The sequence below is a fragment of the Falco cherrug genome, chromosome 3 (assembly GCF_023634085.1).
Source record: "Falco cherrug isolate bFalChe1 chromosome 3, bFalChe1.pri, whole genome shotgun sequence".
Classification (NCBI taxonomy): Eukaryota; Metazoa; Chordata; class Aves; order Falconiformes; family Falconidae; genus Falco; species Falco cherrug.
The window spans coordinates 110,461,723-110,478,942 of record NC_073699.1 but is presented as its reverse complement, the minus strand read 5'-3'; the positions used below and the strand labels follow the sequence as shown (position 1 = coordinate 110,478,942).

Below are 17,220 nucleotides of genomic sequence, written 5' to 3'. Positions count from 1 at the left end.
ACGCCACACCGGCGGGCTGAGCACTGACACCTTCATCGCACCCATGGGGCTGCCAAGGGCAGGGAAAGCGCTGGGGGGGTGCAAAGGGCCGGGGGCTGTGCTGGGGGGATTTGGGGGTGTGCAGGGGCTGTGCCCATCCCCCGGGCAGCGGGGCGGCCTTGGGGCACCCTTGGTGGCACCCCGAAGCTTTCGGGGAGCGGATTTTTGGGCAAAGACTGCCACCTTCTGGGAGAGCACCCGGGGCCCCCGCGGTGGGGAAACTGAGGCAGGGGAGCGTGTCACCCGCCCCCCCCACCCCCGCCACCGAGCCCTGTTTATTGTAGGACCTACAGTAAAGCCGCTTCAGGCAAGGCGTGAGCTGCGGCAGGACCCACCGTGGGGAAACTGAGGCAGAGGGGGGAAACCCCCCCCCTCCCCCCATCACACACACACCCCCAACCCACGCTCATGTGGCTGGCACGTCTTGGGTGAAAATAATGCAAAATCCGGCAAAACACACCTCTGCCCCCACCCCCCGCGTGGGGGGAGGGATGCTGAGCGCCCACAGCCATCCTTGAGTGCACCCCAGTCCTCCCAGTCCTCCCAGTAAAACCCAGCAGAGGGCACCAGTAAGCCCAGTTTGTCGCCTTTTCTCGCCCCCCCCCCCCCCCCCCCGCCCCGTGCTGGCAGCGGGGGGAGGGTGGAGGAAGGGGAGGGGGAGGAGGAGGAGGAGGCGAAGGCCGGGTGCGGGGGGATTTAAGGGCTCGCGGTCCCCCCGGCCCGGCCTCCTCCCGCCGCCCAGGAGGGACGTGGGTGTCGGCACCCAAGTTTGTGCGGGTACGTGTGTGTGTGTCCCCCCGCCGTGGGAAGGATCACCCGAGGCCCCACTGCCACCCCCGGGGAGGACGGGGGGGGGGGGTGGCCTGGGGAGCGGGGGGTGGGAGAGGGATGCAATGGTGGGGGGAGGATGCAGGTATGTGGTGGGGACACGGGGGTGCGATGGGGACACGGGGGTGCGATGGGGACATGGGGGTATGTTGTGGACACGGAGGGGTGGTAGGGACGCGGGTGTGTGGTGGGGGCGTGGGGGTGTGCTGGGGACACGCGTGCAACAGGGACACGGGGATGGGCTGAGGACACGGGGGTGCAACAGGGACACGGGGGGGGTGATGGGGACGCAGGGACGGCGTGGGGACACAGCCATCTGGTGGGGACATGGGCATGCGGTGTGGATGCAGGTGTGCAACAGGGACATCGGTGTGCAACGGGGACATCGGTGTGCAACGGGAACACGGGGGTGCGATGGGGATGTGGGGGTGCATGGTGTATGAAGGGGACATGGGTGCGGTGCACAAGGGGACATTGGGGTGCAACAAGGACATGGGTGCGCAATGGGGACACAGGCATGTGGTGGGGACACAAGCGTGCAACAGGCATGCAGACGTGTGATGGGGCCACGGGTGTGCAATGGGGACATGGGCACAGAGTGGGGACACCGGGACAGGACATGCACTCCTGCTGGGGACAGGGGGGTGTGGTGGGGACGTGCAAGATGGGGACACAGAGGTGCAGGGGGGACACGGGTTTGCAACGGGGATGCAGATGTGCAAAGGGGACATGGGCACAGGATGGGGACACAGAGGTGATGCGGCCACACGATGGGGACACAGCCATGCGATGGGGACCCCAACATGATGGGGACATCGCCATGCAACAAGGACAGGGCCACGCAACGGGGACCCTGCTGTGCCACGCACACGTGGGGGCCGTGTGCCCAGCCCCGGGTTGGTGCCAGTGAGGTGACGCCCCATGGCACTGGTGGCCGGGGCGAGGGAACTGGCATGTCCCCAGGGGGTCACATTGGTGACCATGCAGGGAGGGGACATTTCCCTCCTGTCCTTGCTTGGCTGAGCCCCGGGGCGAAGGTCTCAGTGGGGAAACTGAGGCACAGAGCGGGTGCTGCCCCCCTGCAGCTCTCCCTTACCCAGCACCACAAGATGAAGGCTCTCCTCCTCATCCTCCTTGCCCAGCTCTGCTCAGCATCACTGGTCCCTGGTAGGTGAGGTTGGGGGGGGGGGCAGCACCCCAAAAGTGGGTGCTGTTGGGTGCTATGGAGCCTGTTCCTCCCCCTGCAGAGAGGGAGAAGGACCCCGAGTACTGGCGGCGGCAGGCGCAGGAAACCCTGCGGGCAGCGCTGCGGCTCCAGCACCTCAACCAGAACGTGGCCAAGAACCTCATCCTCTTCCTGGGTGACGGTGAGACGGGGGCACCCACCCCGGGGGGCAGGAGAGGGGGAGTGGGGGCTGCAACAGAATGGGGGCTGCGGGAAAGTGGGCACAGTAAAGCGGGTGCTATGGTAAATCGGGTGAGCAATAAACTGGGTGTCCTGCTTGCAATAAGTTGGCTGCTGGGCTAAACCGGGCTTGCAGTACGTTGGGTGCTGCGCTAAACTGGGTTTGCAACAAACAAGGTGCTGCAATGAACTGGATTTGCGAAAAACTGGGTGCTGGGATAAACTGGACTTGCAATGCACCAGGTGCTACAAAAAATTGGGTGCTACAACAAACCATTGGTGATAAACCGGGTGTTGCAATAGAGTTTGCAACAAACAGAGCGCCGCGATAAATTGGGTTTGGAATAACTGGGTGCTGCACCCAACTCGGTTTGTGATAAACGGGGTTTGCAATAAATGGGGGTGCTGGGATAGCCCGGGCGCCCGCCGGCGTTGCATGGCACCCGTGTGGCGAGCTGACGGGTGCCCTGGCAGGCATGGGCGTCTCCACTGTCACCGCCGCCCGCATCCTCAAAGGGCAGCTGCAAAACCGCAAGGGTGAGGAGAGCCTGCTGGAGATGGAGAAGTTCCCCTACGTCGCTTTGGCCAAGGTGAGGCCCCCCTGGGACACCCACGGGGGACGTGACACCCACCGCAAGGTCATGGGTAGGCGGCATCGACCAGGAGCCGAAATTAGGTCAGGGGCGGGCAAAGGGAGCTGGCTCTGTTGCCCACTCGCTGTGCCAGGGTCCGGCCCGTGGGAACAGGGAGGGGGGGTAGGATGAGGCTGCCCGGCCGTGGGAAGCTGCGGGACCCCCCCCCTGCTTCTCCTGGGGTCGTTTGGCTGAACAGAAGGCTTTTTTTTTTTTTTTTTTTAATAATTAAATTGGAAGTCTCTGCTGCTCCCCACCGTTTCCCTTCGCCCCGCGGGGGATGCTCGTGGCTGTGGCTTCTCTCTCCTTGCCGAAAAATGGGCTGAAAAAAGGCTAAAAGCAGCAAAATGCAGCAAGGGGGGTGATGTGCAACCACGCAGGGGGCTGCAAGGGGGCAAAATGGGGGGGCAAAAGATGGGGTGCAGAGGCAGGATGGGGGTCCAGTGCAGCTAAACGGGGTGGGGTGGGGAGCTGCAGGGTGGGGGCGGTGATGGTGGAGCCCCCCTGGGTAGGACTGGTGATGGGGCTGAGGATGACAATGGTGGTGGGTGACGATGGTGGGTTATTTGTCTCCCCCCACCAGACCTACAACACCAACGCACAGGTGGCCCGACAGCGCGGGCACGGCTACTGCCTACCTCTGTGGCGTCAAAGCCAACGAGGGGACGGTGGGTGTCAGCGCCGGCGTCACCCGTGACCGCTGCAACACCACCAAGGGCCAGGAGGTGACCTCCATCCTCCGCTGGGCCAAGGATGGAGGTGAGGGGCTGGGGGGGTGGAAGTAAAGCAGTGGGGGGGTTGGGGTGTTCTCACCGTCCCCCAATTTCGTGGTGCAGGCAAGGCAGTGGGCATTGTCACCACCACACGGGTGACCCACGCGACGCCCAGTGCTGCCTACGCCCACTCTGCCAACCGCGACTGGTACTCGGATGGAGAGATGCCCCCGGACGCGTTGGAGGGCGGCTGCAGGGACATCGCCCGACAGCTGGTGGAGAACATTCCAGACATCGAGGTAGGGATCGGGGCAGGGCTGCCTGGGACATGAGCTAGAGCCACCCAGGGAGGGGGCCACCAAGGACACGGTTTGGAGCCAGCCAGGAAGGGGGACAGGGCCATGGGTAGATGTGGGATGAGGACTGTGACTGGGTGAAGGGCTGGGACCCCCGGTAGATGTTGGGTAGGGGCCACCAAAGGGTGCAGGGCTAGGACTGGGAGGGGGTACCAGTCTAGGTAGACTAGGACCACCCCAGTAGATGGGAGGCTGAGACCACCAATGGGTGCAGGACCAGGATTGTGGGTAGATGTGGGGTCAGGGCCACCCATGGGTGCAGAGCCAGAACCCCCAGAAAATATGGGTCCAGGACAACCCATGGGTGCACAGCCAGAACCCCCAGCAGAACTAGGACCAGGACCACCCATGGGTGCAGAGCCAGAACCCCCAGTAGACCCAGGACCAGGACCACCCATGGGTGATGGACCAGAACAGTTGTGTGGATATGGGACCAGAACCCCTGATGGATGTGCCACCAGGACCCCCGTCAAACATAGGGCTGGGACCATGACCTCATATCGGACCAGACCCCCACATCCCACTGAGCCCCCACCTCCACCGCAGCCCCCTCCTTTCTCATACTTCTCAGACCCAAAACCCTCCATTTTCCCCCTGATTCTGCCCCTCACTGTGGATTTACGCAGAAATTCAGCCCTGTAAATAAATACTCTTCTGTCCTTCAAAATAGCCCCAAAGCAAAACATTTCAGCCTGTTATTTAGCTCTTTAATAGCCTCTTCTTCTGTTATTTTTTTCCTTTAATATAATTTTAACTCTGTCCCAGGCTGGAAATAATTATATAGCGGGGGAAAGACTTTTTTTTTTCCCCTTTTTTTTTTTTCTTAATAATTTTGGCGGCAGTGCTTTGCAGCTTTATAATTCACCTTCTGCGTGGAGAAGGGGGGGGGGGGGGGGGAGAATAAAAAAATCTCTGCCCGCCTATAAATAACAGAGGCCAAATAAATTGGGCTCCAAAGCAAACAGTGAGAGCTGCGGGATGGGGCTCTGTCCCAGCGGGTTCATGCGGGGACCCCGACGTGGAGCATCCCTCCCACAGGAGGGGAGGAAAAAAATATAAAAAATTGAAGCACCAAATTTGCTGCTAGAAATAGTTATTTTTGTCCTGGGGTTTAATTAATAGGAAGAGATTCAGGGTTATTTTGAGCGAGGTGAAATTCCTCAGGTGTTTTCACCCGCTTTTTTTGTGCAATGCCAGGGTTTTCCTGGACATCCCTCTCCGCCTGGTCTGAGTTTTCCCTCCTTCAACCCAAATTAGGGGGGGGGGAAATGAAAAATAATTTTAAATAGTTTTTAAAAATCCTTTTTTTTTCCCCCTCCCCTCTTCTGCAGGTGATCTTGGGTGGTGGGCGGAAATATATGTTCCCCAAAAACACCAGTGATGTGGAGTATCCCCACGAGGACAAGCATCGGGGTACCCGCCTGGACCGCAGGGACCTCGTCCAGGCGTGGCACGAGGCCAAGCCCCCTGGCAAGGTGACAGGGACTTTTTTTTTTGGGGGGGGGGGGGGTACACATATATCACCCCACTGTAACCTTACAAAGCCGTTCCTGGGGGCAGGGGGGGATGTTTTGTGGAGGGTGGGGGGGGATAAAGCAGCCCTGGGGTTGGCAGAGGTGATGGGGAGGTGACAACCTGCTTGTCCCCCAGATTGCCAAGTACGTGTGGCACCGGCGCGACCTGCTGGCACTCAACCTCAGCCGCGTTGACTTCTTGCTGGGTGAGTCCTGGCACCCAAGGGTGCCCCAGCCTCAACTGGGTGCTTTGGGGGGGTGTCCTGCTCCATCCTGGGGTGCTGGGGCAGCTGGAGTGGCCAGTTACTCTCCCAAAGGTGCTGGTTCCCTGCCCTGGGGATGCTGGCACCCCAAAGGGATGCTGGCAAGTCCCCAGGGATGCTGGCACCCCAAAGGGGACGCTGGCGGCACCCCAAAGGGATGCTGGCATGTCCCCAAGGATGCTGGTACCCCAAAAGGACGCTGGCAAGTCCCCAAGGACGCTGGTACTCCACCCTGGGGATTCAATTTCTTTTGCCTGTGGTGCAACTCTACAGCCCAGCTGGGATTCAGGATTCAGGATCCAGCCGGGCCGGAGGAAGGGTGGGCTGGGAGCATCCCCCCCTGCTTCTATCTAACTGCCCTGGATCTGGTGGCGGGTGAAATACATGAGCCAGCACAAGGCGGCAGTGCTGGATTTACCCCCCTTTCCCCCCCGCCCTTTTTTTTTTGGTGGAGAAAAAATGTCCCCACCAGTGTCACTGTCCCCAGGCCTCTTCGAGCCGGGCGACATGGTGTACGAGCTGGACAGGAATAACGAGACTGATCCGTCCCTCACCGAGATGGTGGCTGTAGCCATCAGGATGCTCCAGAAAAATCCCCGGGGGTTTTTCCTCCTGGTTGAAGGTGGGGGGGAGTATGGGTGTGCAAAGGGGAGCAGAGGGGGGGATGCATGGGGGGAAAGGAGGGGGATGAGGGGTGCAAAAATGGGGGATAAAGGGGGTGATAGGAGGGCTGCAAAGGGGAAAAGAGTAGGGGGGTGGAAAGATGGGGATAAGGGGGGGAGGGGAAGAGGAGGGTAGTGGGGGGGGATGGGGCACAATCAGGGCTGTGGAGGACGATGCTGAGCAGTGCTGGGGGGCCGCAGGGGGCCGCATCGACCACGGACACCATGAGGGGAAGGCGAAGCAGGCACTGCACGAGGCGGTGGAGCTGGACCGAGCCATCGGGCTGGCCACCCGCCTCACCTCGCCCCAGGACACCCTCAGCGTCGTCACCGCCGACCACTCACACGTCTTCACCTTCGGTGGCTACACCCCCCGCGGGAACCCCATTTTCGGTGAGTCTCTGCCAGGCCACGGAGCAGGGGGACACTTGGAGACATCCCTGTCCTTCTGACTGTGCCACCACCCCCAGGTCTGGCCCCGATGCAGAGTGACGTGGACCGCAAACCCTTCACCTCCATCCTCTACGGCAACGGCCCTGGCTACAAAATCGTGGCGGGCGAACGAGAAAACGTCTCCGCCGTTGATTTTGGTGAGCGTATTTCGGGGCAAAACCCCCTAAAATTGTTACAGCCTGGCTACAATTAGTGCTTTTTGAAAACTAGTCTTATTTTTGCCTGGTTTTTTTATAATTATTTTGTTTTTTCCCCCGAGCACACGCCAACTACCAGGCACAATCGGCCGTGCCGCTGCGCCAGGAGACCCACGGTGGCGAGGATGTGGCTGTGTTCGCCCGCGGCCCCATGGCCCACCTCCTCCACGGGGTCCACGAGCAAAATTACATCCCCCACGCCATGGCTTACGCCGCCTGCATCGGCTCCAACCAAGCCCACTGCAACGCCGCCGGCCACCCCACTGCCTCCATCCTCCTGCCCTTCCTCGCCCTCCTCTTTCTCCTCTGCTAAAGTGCCTCTTGCAAACCATGGAGGGGGATTTATTTTTAATCCCTTACACCCCCCCTTTTTTTTTTTTTTTTTTTTTTTTTTTGGGTAGCAGCGCCCGGGAAAGAGGAGAGAAAAAGAAAGACTCAGCGGAGCAAAAGCAGCCGCTGGCGGTTTCATGCTGGGAGCTGCCTCTGTAAATAGACGGTTCCTTCCCCTGTAATTAGCATCGTTGCCTGCCCTATCCCGAGCCCACTGCGGGATTTGGGATGGGAGCTGGAGCCTCGGCAGATAAAACCCCTTCTTTGAGCGAGACACGATGGGGCTGGGTCCCAAAAATGCCTCCTGGTCCCTTGGCTGAGAACTGACCCCGGTGCCCCACTCACCACATGTGTGGGTACCCAGAAACCACATGAAGATGGGAAAAAAAATTAACTCACCAGGTTAATTTGTCACCAAAACTCTTGTTTTTTGTCTCCTGGATCATTTATTTTGCTTTAAAATGCTTTGCTTTAAAGCAATTTGCTGCCCACAGAGGGATCTGGAGTAGTTTTGGGGTCAAGTATTGCAGGGAGAGGGGAGAAAAGGGAGATTTATGGGGTGGTACCCACTGGGGCACACCCGCTTCATTAAGGGTTGGGTAATTAGGGGGCGGGGTAATTAGGGGAGGGGGCTTTTGCAGCTGGCGAGGAGGAGATTGAGGCCTGGGGTAGCACCAGAGAAGTGCCCTGGGTGTGCAAATAGTGTTCTAAGCGTGCAAAAGTCACCATGCCCATGCAAAATTATGCCCGAGCTAAACCAACGCTGCCTTGCCCGTGCAAAAGTCGCAGCACCCGTGCAAAAATCACCGTGCAACATGCATACGGCGCCTTGTGCGTGCAAATGGTTCCTCGCCTGTGCAAATGCCACCACGCGGGTGCAAACGTTGCCCTGCCTCTGCAAATACCGCTTTGCCCGTGCAAATCCTGTGCACGAGCAGCCCCTTGCACACCCTGGCTGCATTCTGATTTGCAACCCCCACCCCACCCCAAACACCCCCAAAACCCCGCCAGGCCCCTCCAACCCCACTCCCCCCTCCCTTTTTACTTATTTACCAGCTTTATAACTAAATCTCTGCTCCAGGTTCTTATTAACCAGCAAACTTTGGAGCAGGCAAAGGCGGTGACCCGAGTGCTGCTGGATTTTGGGGGGGGGGGGGGGGCGGGCTACGACACCCCTACTTTGCTGGGTGCCCTTTGCACCCTCGCCGGCATCCCCAACCGCAACCCAGCCCTGGCGCTGGGGCTTCCCAGAAACCAGGCGGCACCGAGCTATGTTTAACCGGTCCCGGGGTGCTTCGTGGTTTTTGGGGGTTCGGGGGGGGGGGGGGGGAGGGGGGGAGCTGCTTTTTCTTGACCAGGGCTTTGGCGAGGAGCCGGTGGCCACTGGGGCTGCCAGCCAAATGCCGCTCCCGACGCCAGGTTGGCTGCCAGAGAAAAAAAAAAAAAGGGTGGGTTGTTGTTGGTTTTTTTTGGGGGGAGGGCCATCGGCTGCCACATTTTGGGGCACCCCAAAAATAGGGAAAATCACAGAAAGGCTTTGCTCAGCCTGGCTGCTGCAAAAAGTCCCCAAATCTGTGTAAATGCCACCCCCCCCCCAATAAAAGGGTGGATTTGGGGTGTTTTTAAGACCACACAGAGCATCAGCCCCTGCTGCTGTTTGGGGTTTTGGGGACACCCCTCCCCGATATCAGGGACCCTCCCCCAGCACCCTCCAGCCGTAGCGATAAATAAACCTTTATTTTATACAGGACACATGGGAAACACAAACACGATTTGGGGGAGCTTGAAAAAATAATCCCCCCCCCCCAATTCCAGCATCTGACCCATTCCAGAGTTTTTTCCCCTTAAAATAAAAGGGGGGGGGGCAAGGGGAGCCCCACTTTTGATTTGCCCTGGATTTAAGCCCCCCTTTTTTTTTAGGGAGGGGGTGATGCTCGGATTGGACCCACTCTGCGTTTTGGGGGAGCACCTCCTGTGCGACATCGGGGTCACAGCGGGGGGGGGGTGGGCCCTTCGCGGTGCATCACCCCCCCCAAGGGGTACTTGGGGTGATGGAGATTGTCTGGAGGAGGGGACACCCCCATTTTTGGGAGGGTCCCCCCAAATCGTGCACCGGGGATGATGGCTTCAGCTCCTGGCACGGGGGTGGCACGCAGGGGGGACACAAAGGAGTGACCCCCACCCCCGGGGATGGGCGGGGGTGACTATGAGCCCTGTGCAGAGGGACATCAGTGGGTGCACCCCAATATGGGGACACCCATATAGGGGTGCACTGGGGGGGGGGGGGGGGGGGGACAGCCTCACCAGGTTATGGGGGGGCTGCTCCAGCTGGATTTTGATCTCGGGGCAGGGGGGGTCAGGGGGGCGGCGGCCTGGGGAAAGGGGGGGGCCATGAGCACCCCGGGGGGTCCCCCAGTGCTGTGGCCACCTGACACCCTGCTGATGGGCTACCTGGGGGGGTCCCGGGGGGGTCATCCGGCCAGGGGGTGTCAGTGAAGGCGTCACAGTGGGTCCCCAAGGGCGAGCGGCTCTCCTAAGGGTGCAGGGGGGTCAAAGGGGTGCTGCCCACCCCCACCCCCCAGCCCCCACCCCCAGCACCCTGGTACCCTGCCCGGCTCGCTGGGCTCCTCGCTGGCACTGCCAAAGCTGCTGGCGCTGGAGGAGGAGCGGGAGAAATCCGGTGGCTCCGGCTTCTCAGCCCTGCTGAGGGACAGTCCCCAAAGCCAGGGACAGGCTGGCACTGCGCCACGTGGCTGCCACCATGGCCCGCCGTGACGCCGTGCTGTCCCCAGAACACCCTGTCCCCACACCACCCATCCCTGCGCCACCCTGTCCCCATGCCACCCATCCCTGCGATGTCCCATCCCTGCGCCACCCTGTCCCCATGCCATCCCATCCTTGTGATGTCCCATCTCCATGTCACCCATTCCTAGGATGTCCCATCCCTGTGCCACCCTGTCCCCACACCACCCACCCTGCGATATCCCATCCCTGCACCACCCTGTCCCCATGCCACCCATCCCTAGGATGTCCCATCCCTGTGACACCTTGACCCCCTGCCACACATCCCTGTGATGTCCCATCCCTGTGCCACCCTGTCCCCATGTCACCCATCCCTGGGGTGTCCCATCCTTGTGTCACCCATCCCTAGGATGTCGTATTCCTGTGCCACCCTGTCTCCATGCCACCCATCCCTGCAATGTCTCATCTCCTTGTCACCCATCTCTGTGGCATTCCATGCCCATGTCCCTTGTCACACCAACCTGTCCCCATGCCACCCACCTCCATGCCACCCCACCCTAACCCCACACCACCCTTGCCCCATGCCACCCTGTGCCCAGGCCACCCAAGTGCCACCAACCCACTGCATTCCGCCTACCTTGTCCCAGTGACACACAGCCCCTGTGCCACGAGGCTCCTGGGTGCCACCCTGTCCCTCGGACACCCTGTCCCTGCGCTGTCCTGTCCCCATGCTGCCCTGTGCCAACCCTCCCGGTGCCACCTTGTCCTGGGATCATCCCATCCCAGTGCCACCCTGTCCCTGCACTGCCCCGTGCCAGTGCCCTCCAGTCCCCATGTCACCCCATCCCAGTGCCACCCTGTCCCTGCACTGTGCCACCCCAGTGCCCTCCAGTCCCCGTGTCACCCCAATAGTACCCTGTCCCCAAGTCAGCCCATCCTGGTGCCACCCTGTCCTATTGCTACCCCATCCCAGTGTCCTCCAGGCCCCATGTCACCCCATCCCAGTGCCACCCTGCATCCCTGTGCTATGCCAAGCTGCTGCCACCACATCCCAGTGCAACCCTGTCCCAGTGCCACCCTGTCCTCGCGGTGCACCACTCCAGTGCCCTCCAGTCCCCATGTCACCCCAATGTCACCCTGTCCGCATGCCACCCCACCCCAGTGCCACCCCGGCCCAATGCATCCCGGTGCCCCCCCTGTCCCCGCGTCACCCCGGTGCCCCCCCCTCGCCGGTGCCCCCGTCCCGGTGCTGGGTGCGGGACCTGCCGGGGTGCCGGCGGCTCTCGGGGGAGCTGTGTGCGGAGCAGGCGCCCTCGGGGGCGGCGGCGGGGCCGTCCCTGGGGGGAGGTGGCGGGCGCTGAGGTGACACCGGGAGGCGACACCGGCCGGGGCCAGCCCCGCGCCCCCGGCACCGGCGCTCACCTGCCGGCCGGCGCCTCCTGGATGCTCTCGATACCGATGGCGCTGGAGCGGCGGGAGCCGAGCGGCCCGGGCCGCCGCCGCGACGGACTCTTCCCGGGCACCAGCAGCGCCTGCGGGTCACCGTTAACCGGGGAGCACCGGGGGGGGGGGGGGGGGAGGGAGGGCGGCGGGGGCCTCCGTGCCGGGGGTACCCACCTCTTCCACCGAGCCCAGCCCGATGGCGCTGCCGCGGCGTCCCCGCCGGCTCCCGGGCACCAGCAGCGACTGGGGGCGGCACCGCGTCACCGGCCCCGGGGGGCCCCGGGGGAACGGGGGGGGGGGGGGGGGGGGGGCGGGGGGCGGGCGGGGCGGGGCCGCTCAGGTGAACGGGCTGGGCGGGGCAGACGCAGGTGGGGCAGGGCTAGCGCGAAGGGGCGGGGCTTAGCTCCGGGTGGTGCCGCCTGAGGGGGGCGTGGTTCGGCGGGAGAAGGGGCGCGGCCTCAGCCAGGCGCCCGCTGACTGGCTGACGGCGCGGGGGGCGTGGCCAGCGAGGCGGGGGCGTGTCGCGGGGGCGGGGCACTCACGCTGGCGGGCCCCGCGGCGCCGTCGGGGGGTCCGGCGGCGGCGTTGGCGGCGGCGTTGGCGGCGTTGGGGGAGGGCGGTGGGGGGGCCCGGCGGGGTCCCAGCCCCACGGCCTCCAGGGAGGGGCTGCGGCCCCGCAGCGCCCGCTGCAAGGCCCCCCCGCGCCCCCGTCAGCAGCGCCCGGGACCGCCGGGCACCCCCGCCCCGCTGTCGGGGAAGGGGGGGACACACGCGGACCCCCCGCGCCGCGCCCCACCTTGAAGGACTCGAAGAAGCCGGGGGCGGTGGCGCCGTTGTCAGGGCGATCGTCGTCGGGGCCCAGCCCCAGCATGGCCTGGCTGCGGGCCTGCAGCTCCTCGTGCAGCGTCTCCAGCAGCGCCGCCCGCGTCCGCTCCTGCGCACCGCACCGCACCGACTGCGCACCGCACCGCACCGGCCCTGCGCCGCACCGGCCCTGCGCCGCACCGCACCGCACCCGCACCGCACTGGCTGCGCACCGCACCGCACCGCACCGCACCCTGCGCCGGCTCCGCACCCCCCGCACCCACCTCCCCCGTTCCGCAGCAGGCCCGGCACCCCCGCACACGGCACCCACGCACGCACAGCGCCCAGGGTGTGTGCAGCGCCCGCAGCTACAGCACCCGCCTCCTTCACAGCACCCACATGCGCAGCCCCGCCGCAGGCGCAGCATCCACGGCAGGCACAACACCCACATCCACAGCACCTGCAGCAGGCACAGCACCCACAGCAGGCACGGCACCCGCAGCATCCGCAGCAGGCATGACACCCGCAGCACCCACAGCAGGCACGGCACCCGCAGCAGGCACGGCACCCACATCCATAGCACCTGCATCGTTCACAGCACCCACAGGCACAGCACCCACAGCAGGCACGGCACCCACAGCAGGCACGGCACCCACAGCAGGCACGGCACCCATGAGCACAGCTGCAGTAGGCATGGCACCCACAGCAGGCGCGGCATCCACATCCACACCACCACAGCATGCACAGCACCCGCAGCAGGTACAGCACCCATGTGTGCAGCACCCACAGCAGGCATGCTACTCATAGCATGCACAGCACCCATCTACAGGCACAGCACCCACAGCACCCACGTTGTGCTCAGCACCCACGGGCCCCACGGCATACACAGCCCCCTTACAGGTGCACCCCCAAGATGCCCAGCACCCTCAGCACCCCAGCTGCTCAGCACCCTCATTTGCACCCACCTCCAGCTTGGCGAACTTCTCGGCCTTGTAGCAGGCGTACTCGGCGTTGATGAGCTTTGTCAGCAGGAACTCCTGGAACTCTGGGCCCTGGGGGGGCAAGGGGCAGCCCCGGGTGGGTGCCATCCGGAGAACACCCCCTCCCCCAGCAACACCCATGGGTGCTCACCTTCCTGAAGACAGCAGGGTCAGGCAGCGGCGGGCCGAAGAAGGGCACATCGTCACGGGCGGTGACAGAGACCTGGGGTGGGGAGGGGGAGTGAGGGGGCACCCTGTTGCCCCCAGCACCCCATGGGGATGGGGAAACTGAGGCAGGGGTGGCACCTTGTAGAGGGTGCCCTGGGGGCCACCCTGCTCCAGCTGCACCACCACAAAGGCGTGGAGGAAGTTGGAGGCGATCATGTCAGGGACGAAGGGGGTGTTCTCGTCCTGGAAGACGATGGCCACGATGTCATTGCCGATATGACGCTTCCGCTGCAGCTGTGGGGACACGGGGGGAGACACAGGGGACACGGGGTGGTCACACCACAGGGGACAAAGGCAATGACAGACCCTGTGCTCCATAGGTGCCCCCTAGCACCCATGGGTGCCCTGTGGAGCTTTTGCTTCCCATAGGCACCCCTTCAGCACCCAGAGGTGTGCTGCTAGTCCTTGTGCCCCATAGATGGCCACTAGCACCCAGGGGTGCCCCTGCAGCTTTTGCATCTCAGACAGCCCCCCAGCACCCATGGGTGCTCTGCTAGCCTCTGCATCCCATAGATACCCTCCAGCACCCTGGGGTGTACCACTAGCCCTTGCGTCCCACAGATGCTCCCCAGCACCCATGGGTGCCCCAGGAGCCCCTGCACCCCATGGATACCCCCAAAGCACCCAGGTGGCCCACCAGCCCTTCCACCCTATAGGTGCCCCAAGACCCCCTACATCCCCATTTCTCCCAAGCACCCATGTGCTCCCCCTCAACTCTTGCCCCCCACCATCCTCCACCACCACCCCCAGCACCCACGGGTGCCCCACCTGCTGGGCATCCCCCTCGGTGTAGGGCAGCTTGGTGGAGACGTGGAACATGATCTCCTTGTCACGGAAGTGGCAGTACACCGACTCGCTGCCCGTCTGCCCGTGGGTCACATCCAGCCCTCCCCGAAACCTGGATGGGTGGGGGCAACAGGCACCCTGAACCTGGGGCCCATGGGTGCCCCCCACCCAGCACCCCAGCACGCACCCCTTGAAGTCCCGCAGCTGCACCCGTTGACCCAGGACGTCGAGGAATTCGGCGAACGCCGGGCTCTCCTCCGTGGTGCCAAAAAGCTCCTCCTCGGAGGTCTGCAGTGGGGTGGGGATGGGTGCCAGCACCCACCCAGGACCCCCACCACCCTAACCCCACCCCACCCAACCCCATACCTGCCCCAGCTTTTGGTAGATGACCCCAAATTTGAAGTGGTTGCTGAGCACGTGCTCATCAAAGGCGAGGATGAGGCGGGATGCCTGTGGGGGTGGGAGGGGGTAGAGGTTGGGTGGGGGGCACCCTGGGGTGCCCCCACCCATGGGTGCCATGCACCCCCACCCCCTGCTCACCTTGGGATAGAGCACAGGGTAGAACCGATCCACATTGATATCCTCGCACACCAGCTGCAGGAAGGATGGGTGATGCGGTGGGTGGCCCAGGGTGGGGAGGCACCCACGGGTGCTGCCCGGAGGTGTTGCACCCACCTTGGCCATCTGCACCACGTTGGGGAACTCGGCCAGGCAGGAAATGGGCACCACGTCATGCAGGGTGCGGGTGCGGGTACTGTGGGGCAAGGCAGGGGTCAGGGTGGCCCCCTGCCCTCAGCCAGCACCCATGGGTGCTCCCTGGCACCCTGCTCACCGCAGCAGCAGGTGGAGGTGCTCCTGCTCATCATACTTGAGGGAGAAGACGAGGTGGCCCAGAGTGGGGTCCAGGGAGTAGTAGTTGAAGTGCTCCTGCAGGGAGGGGGCCAAGCACCCATGACCGTGCCAGTGGGTGCTGATGCTGGCAGGCACCCGTGCCCCATGAGCACCCGTACCTATGGGGTACCTATGCCCACGGGCCACCCGTCTTATAGATGCTTGTAGGTTCCCCGTGCCCATGGACACCCATGTCTACAATCACCCACGCCATGGGGCACCCATGCCCATGAGCACCCACACTCACAGACACCACCACCTACAGCGCACCTCCACTCACGGGCTCACATGCAATGAGCCACCCACACCCATGAGCACCCATGCCAGGGGGCACCCAGGTTCCTGTGCACCAGCACCCACTGGCACCCACACAAAGGGCGCCGCCATGCCCACGCACACCCATGCCCATGGGGCAGCCAGGTCCACCAGCACCCATAGCCATGGGGCTCCCATGCCCGTAGATACCCACAGCCACATCCATGAGCACCCGTACAGGTGAACACCCATGCCATAGGGCACCCATGTCCATGAGCACCCATGCTTATGAGGTCTCCATGCCCCTGCCCACACACACCCACGGGGAGCCCACCCAGACAGGGAGCCCACCCACCCATGCCTGGAGCACCCATGGGGCCTCACCTTGCCCAAAAAGTGCTTGCGGTAGATCTTGGCCGTGTGGTTGCCCTCAAGCCTTGCCCGGCTGCCGGGTGCTGGGGTAGGGGGGCCCTCGGGTGCCCCGCTTAGCTGGTGGTTGGTGCCCTCGATCCAGTAACCCCCAAACTGCGGCAGGAGGATGAGGGGAAACGGCCCCTCTCGGCCCAGCACCTGCACCCACAACCCAGGTGGGTGCTCCGGCCATCCAGCCACCCATGCACCCACCCAGCCGCTCGCCTGCCCTCGCACCCATCTCTGGGTGCTCTACCTCATGCACGCTGGGGTAGGGGATGTAGTCCTCCTCCGTCTGCAAGACAAAGGGGGGGGTGAAGGCCATGCTAGCACCCATGGGTGCTAGGGTGGGGGAAGGCCATGCTGGCAGCCATGGGTGCTGGTTGGATGCCCCCGCCCCAGTGACACCTACCTTGAGTGGTGGGGGGATGGTGTGGCGCTGCTGGGCCATCCTGCTGCCCTGCGGGAGGTAGGGGCTGTGGGTGCCCTTCACCCCACCTTGGGATGGGCACCCTTGGGTGGGGAGCACCCATGGGAGCTTACCTGAGGGTGCAGTGGCCGAGGGGCTGCCGGTGCTGGCTGGAGGTATATCTAGGTGGTGTGGGGGGGTCCAGGGGGGTCCATGGCACTTTCTGGGGGAGAGGAGAGCTCCCCCACAGCCCCTCACCGCGCCGCCGGGCTGCTCAGGCAGCGGCGTTACCCCTGAAGCCTACTGATGGCAGCAAGCCAAGTGCCACCTTGCTGGCTGCCGGGAGCCAGCGGGCCGGGAGCGGCGGAGGGGGGGTCACTACACGGGGGTACCCGGCTGATGAGCGTGTGAGTCCCACCCCCCCAACCCCCCCGGCACCCCCGTCCCCGCCCACCCCGAAGGGCGCCCTCTGCCGGCGGGAGGCGGCACCGCGCGGGGCAGCACCACGGACAGCGCCGGGGACCGCCCTGGAGGGGACACGGCGACACCGGCCCTGGTGCAAACACGGCCCTGGTGCAAACCCATCCTTGTGCAAACACAGCCGGGGAGCAGCCACCACTGCCCGCCCTGCCACGTGCAAACACCCCCCCCCCACCGCGTGTGCGAGCCTCGTGCGAGCACGAACGCTCGTGCAAACGGCGCCCCGTCCCTGTGCAAACATAGCAGCGTGCAAGCGTGTCCCTGGTGCAAAAGGGAGTCTCATGCAAATGGGACCCGTCCCTGTGCAAACGTGACGCTGGTGCAAACACCACCCTGGTGCAGACACGACCCCGGTGCAAAATGAGCCCTGTCCCTGTGCAAACACGACCCATCCCTGTG

The 17,220-nt window shown here is 63.6% G+C and overlaps 2 protein-coding genes across 2 annotated transcripts; one reads left to right on the top strand and one right to left on the bottom strand.

The window, feature by feature from the left end:
• Window positions 1-696: 696 nt before the first annotated feature.
• On the top strand, window positions 697-7,812 carry ALPL (alkaline phosphatase, biomineralization associated). The gene is given in 13 exon segments (XM_055705337.1): window positions 697-816; window positions 1,953-2,034; window positions 2,115-2,234; window positions 2,747-2,862; window positions 3,488-3,511; window positions 3,513-3,663; window positions 3,741-3,916; window positions 5,305-5,448; window positions 5,624-5,693; window positions 6,238-6,372; window positions 6,614-6,805; window positions 6,883-7,002; window positions 7,125-7,812. Coding segments are annotated over 12 exon segments (1,557 nt in total). The 5' UTR covers window positions 697-816; window positions 1,953-1,976; the 3' UTR covers window positions 7,376-7,812.
• Window positions 7,813-9,098: 1,286 nt separating this feature from the next.
• RAP1GAP (RAP1 GTPase activating protein) lies at window positions 9,099-16,747 on the bottom strand. The gene is given in 21 exon segments (XM_055705336.1): window positions 9,099-9,605; window positions 9,697-9,764; window positions 9,844-9,925; window positions 9,999-10,092; window positions 11,397-11,471; window positions 11,557-11,693; window positions 11,695-11,820; window positions 12,374-12,511; window positions 13,347-13,433; window positions 13,513-13,584; window positions 13,668-13,823; window positions 14,358-14,487; window positions 14,563-14,663; window positions 14,742-14,825; window positions 14,916-14,969; window positions 15,051-15,129; window positions 15,208-15,302; window positions 15,906-16,091; window positions 16,189-16,227; window positions 16,345-16,392; window positions 16,476-16,747. Coding segments are annotated over 20 exon segments (1,851 nt in total). The 5' UTR covers window positions 16,384-16,392; window positions 16,476-16,747; the 3' UTR covers window positions 9,099-9,596.
• Between the last annotated feature and the right edge of the window lie 473 nt (window positions 16,748-17,220).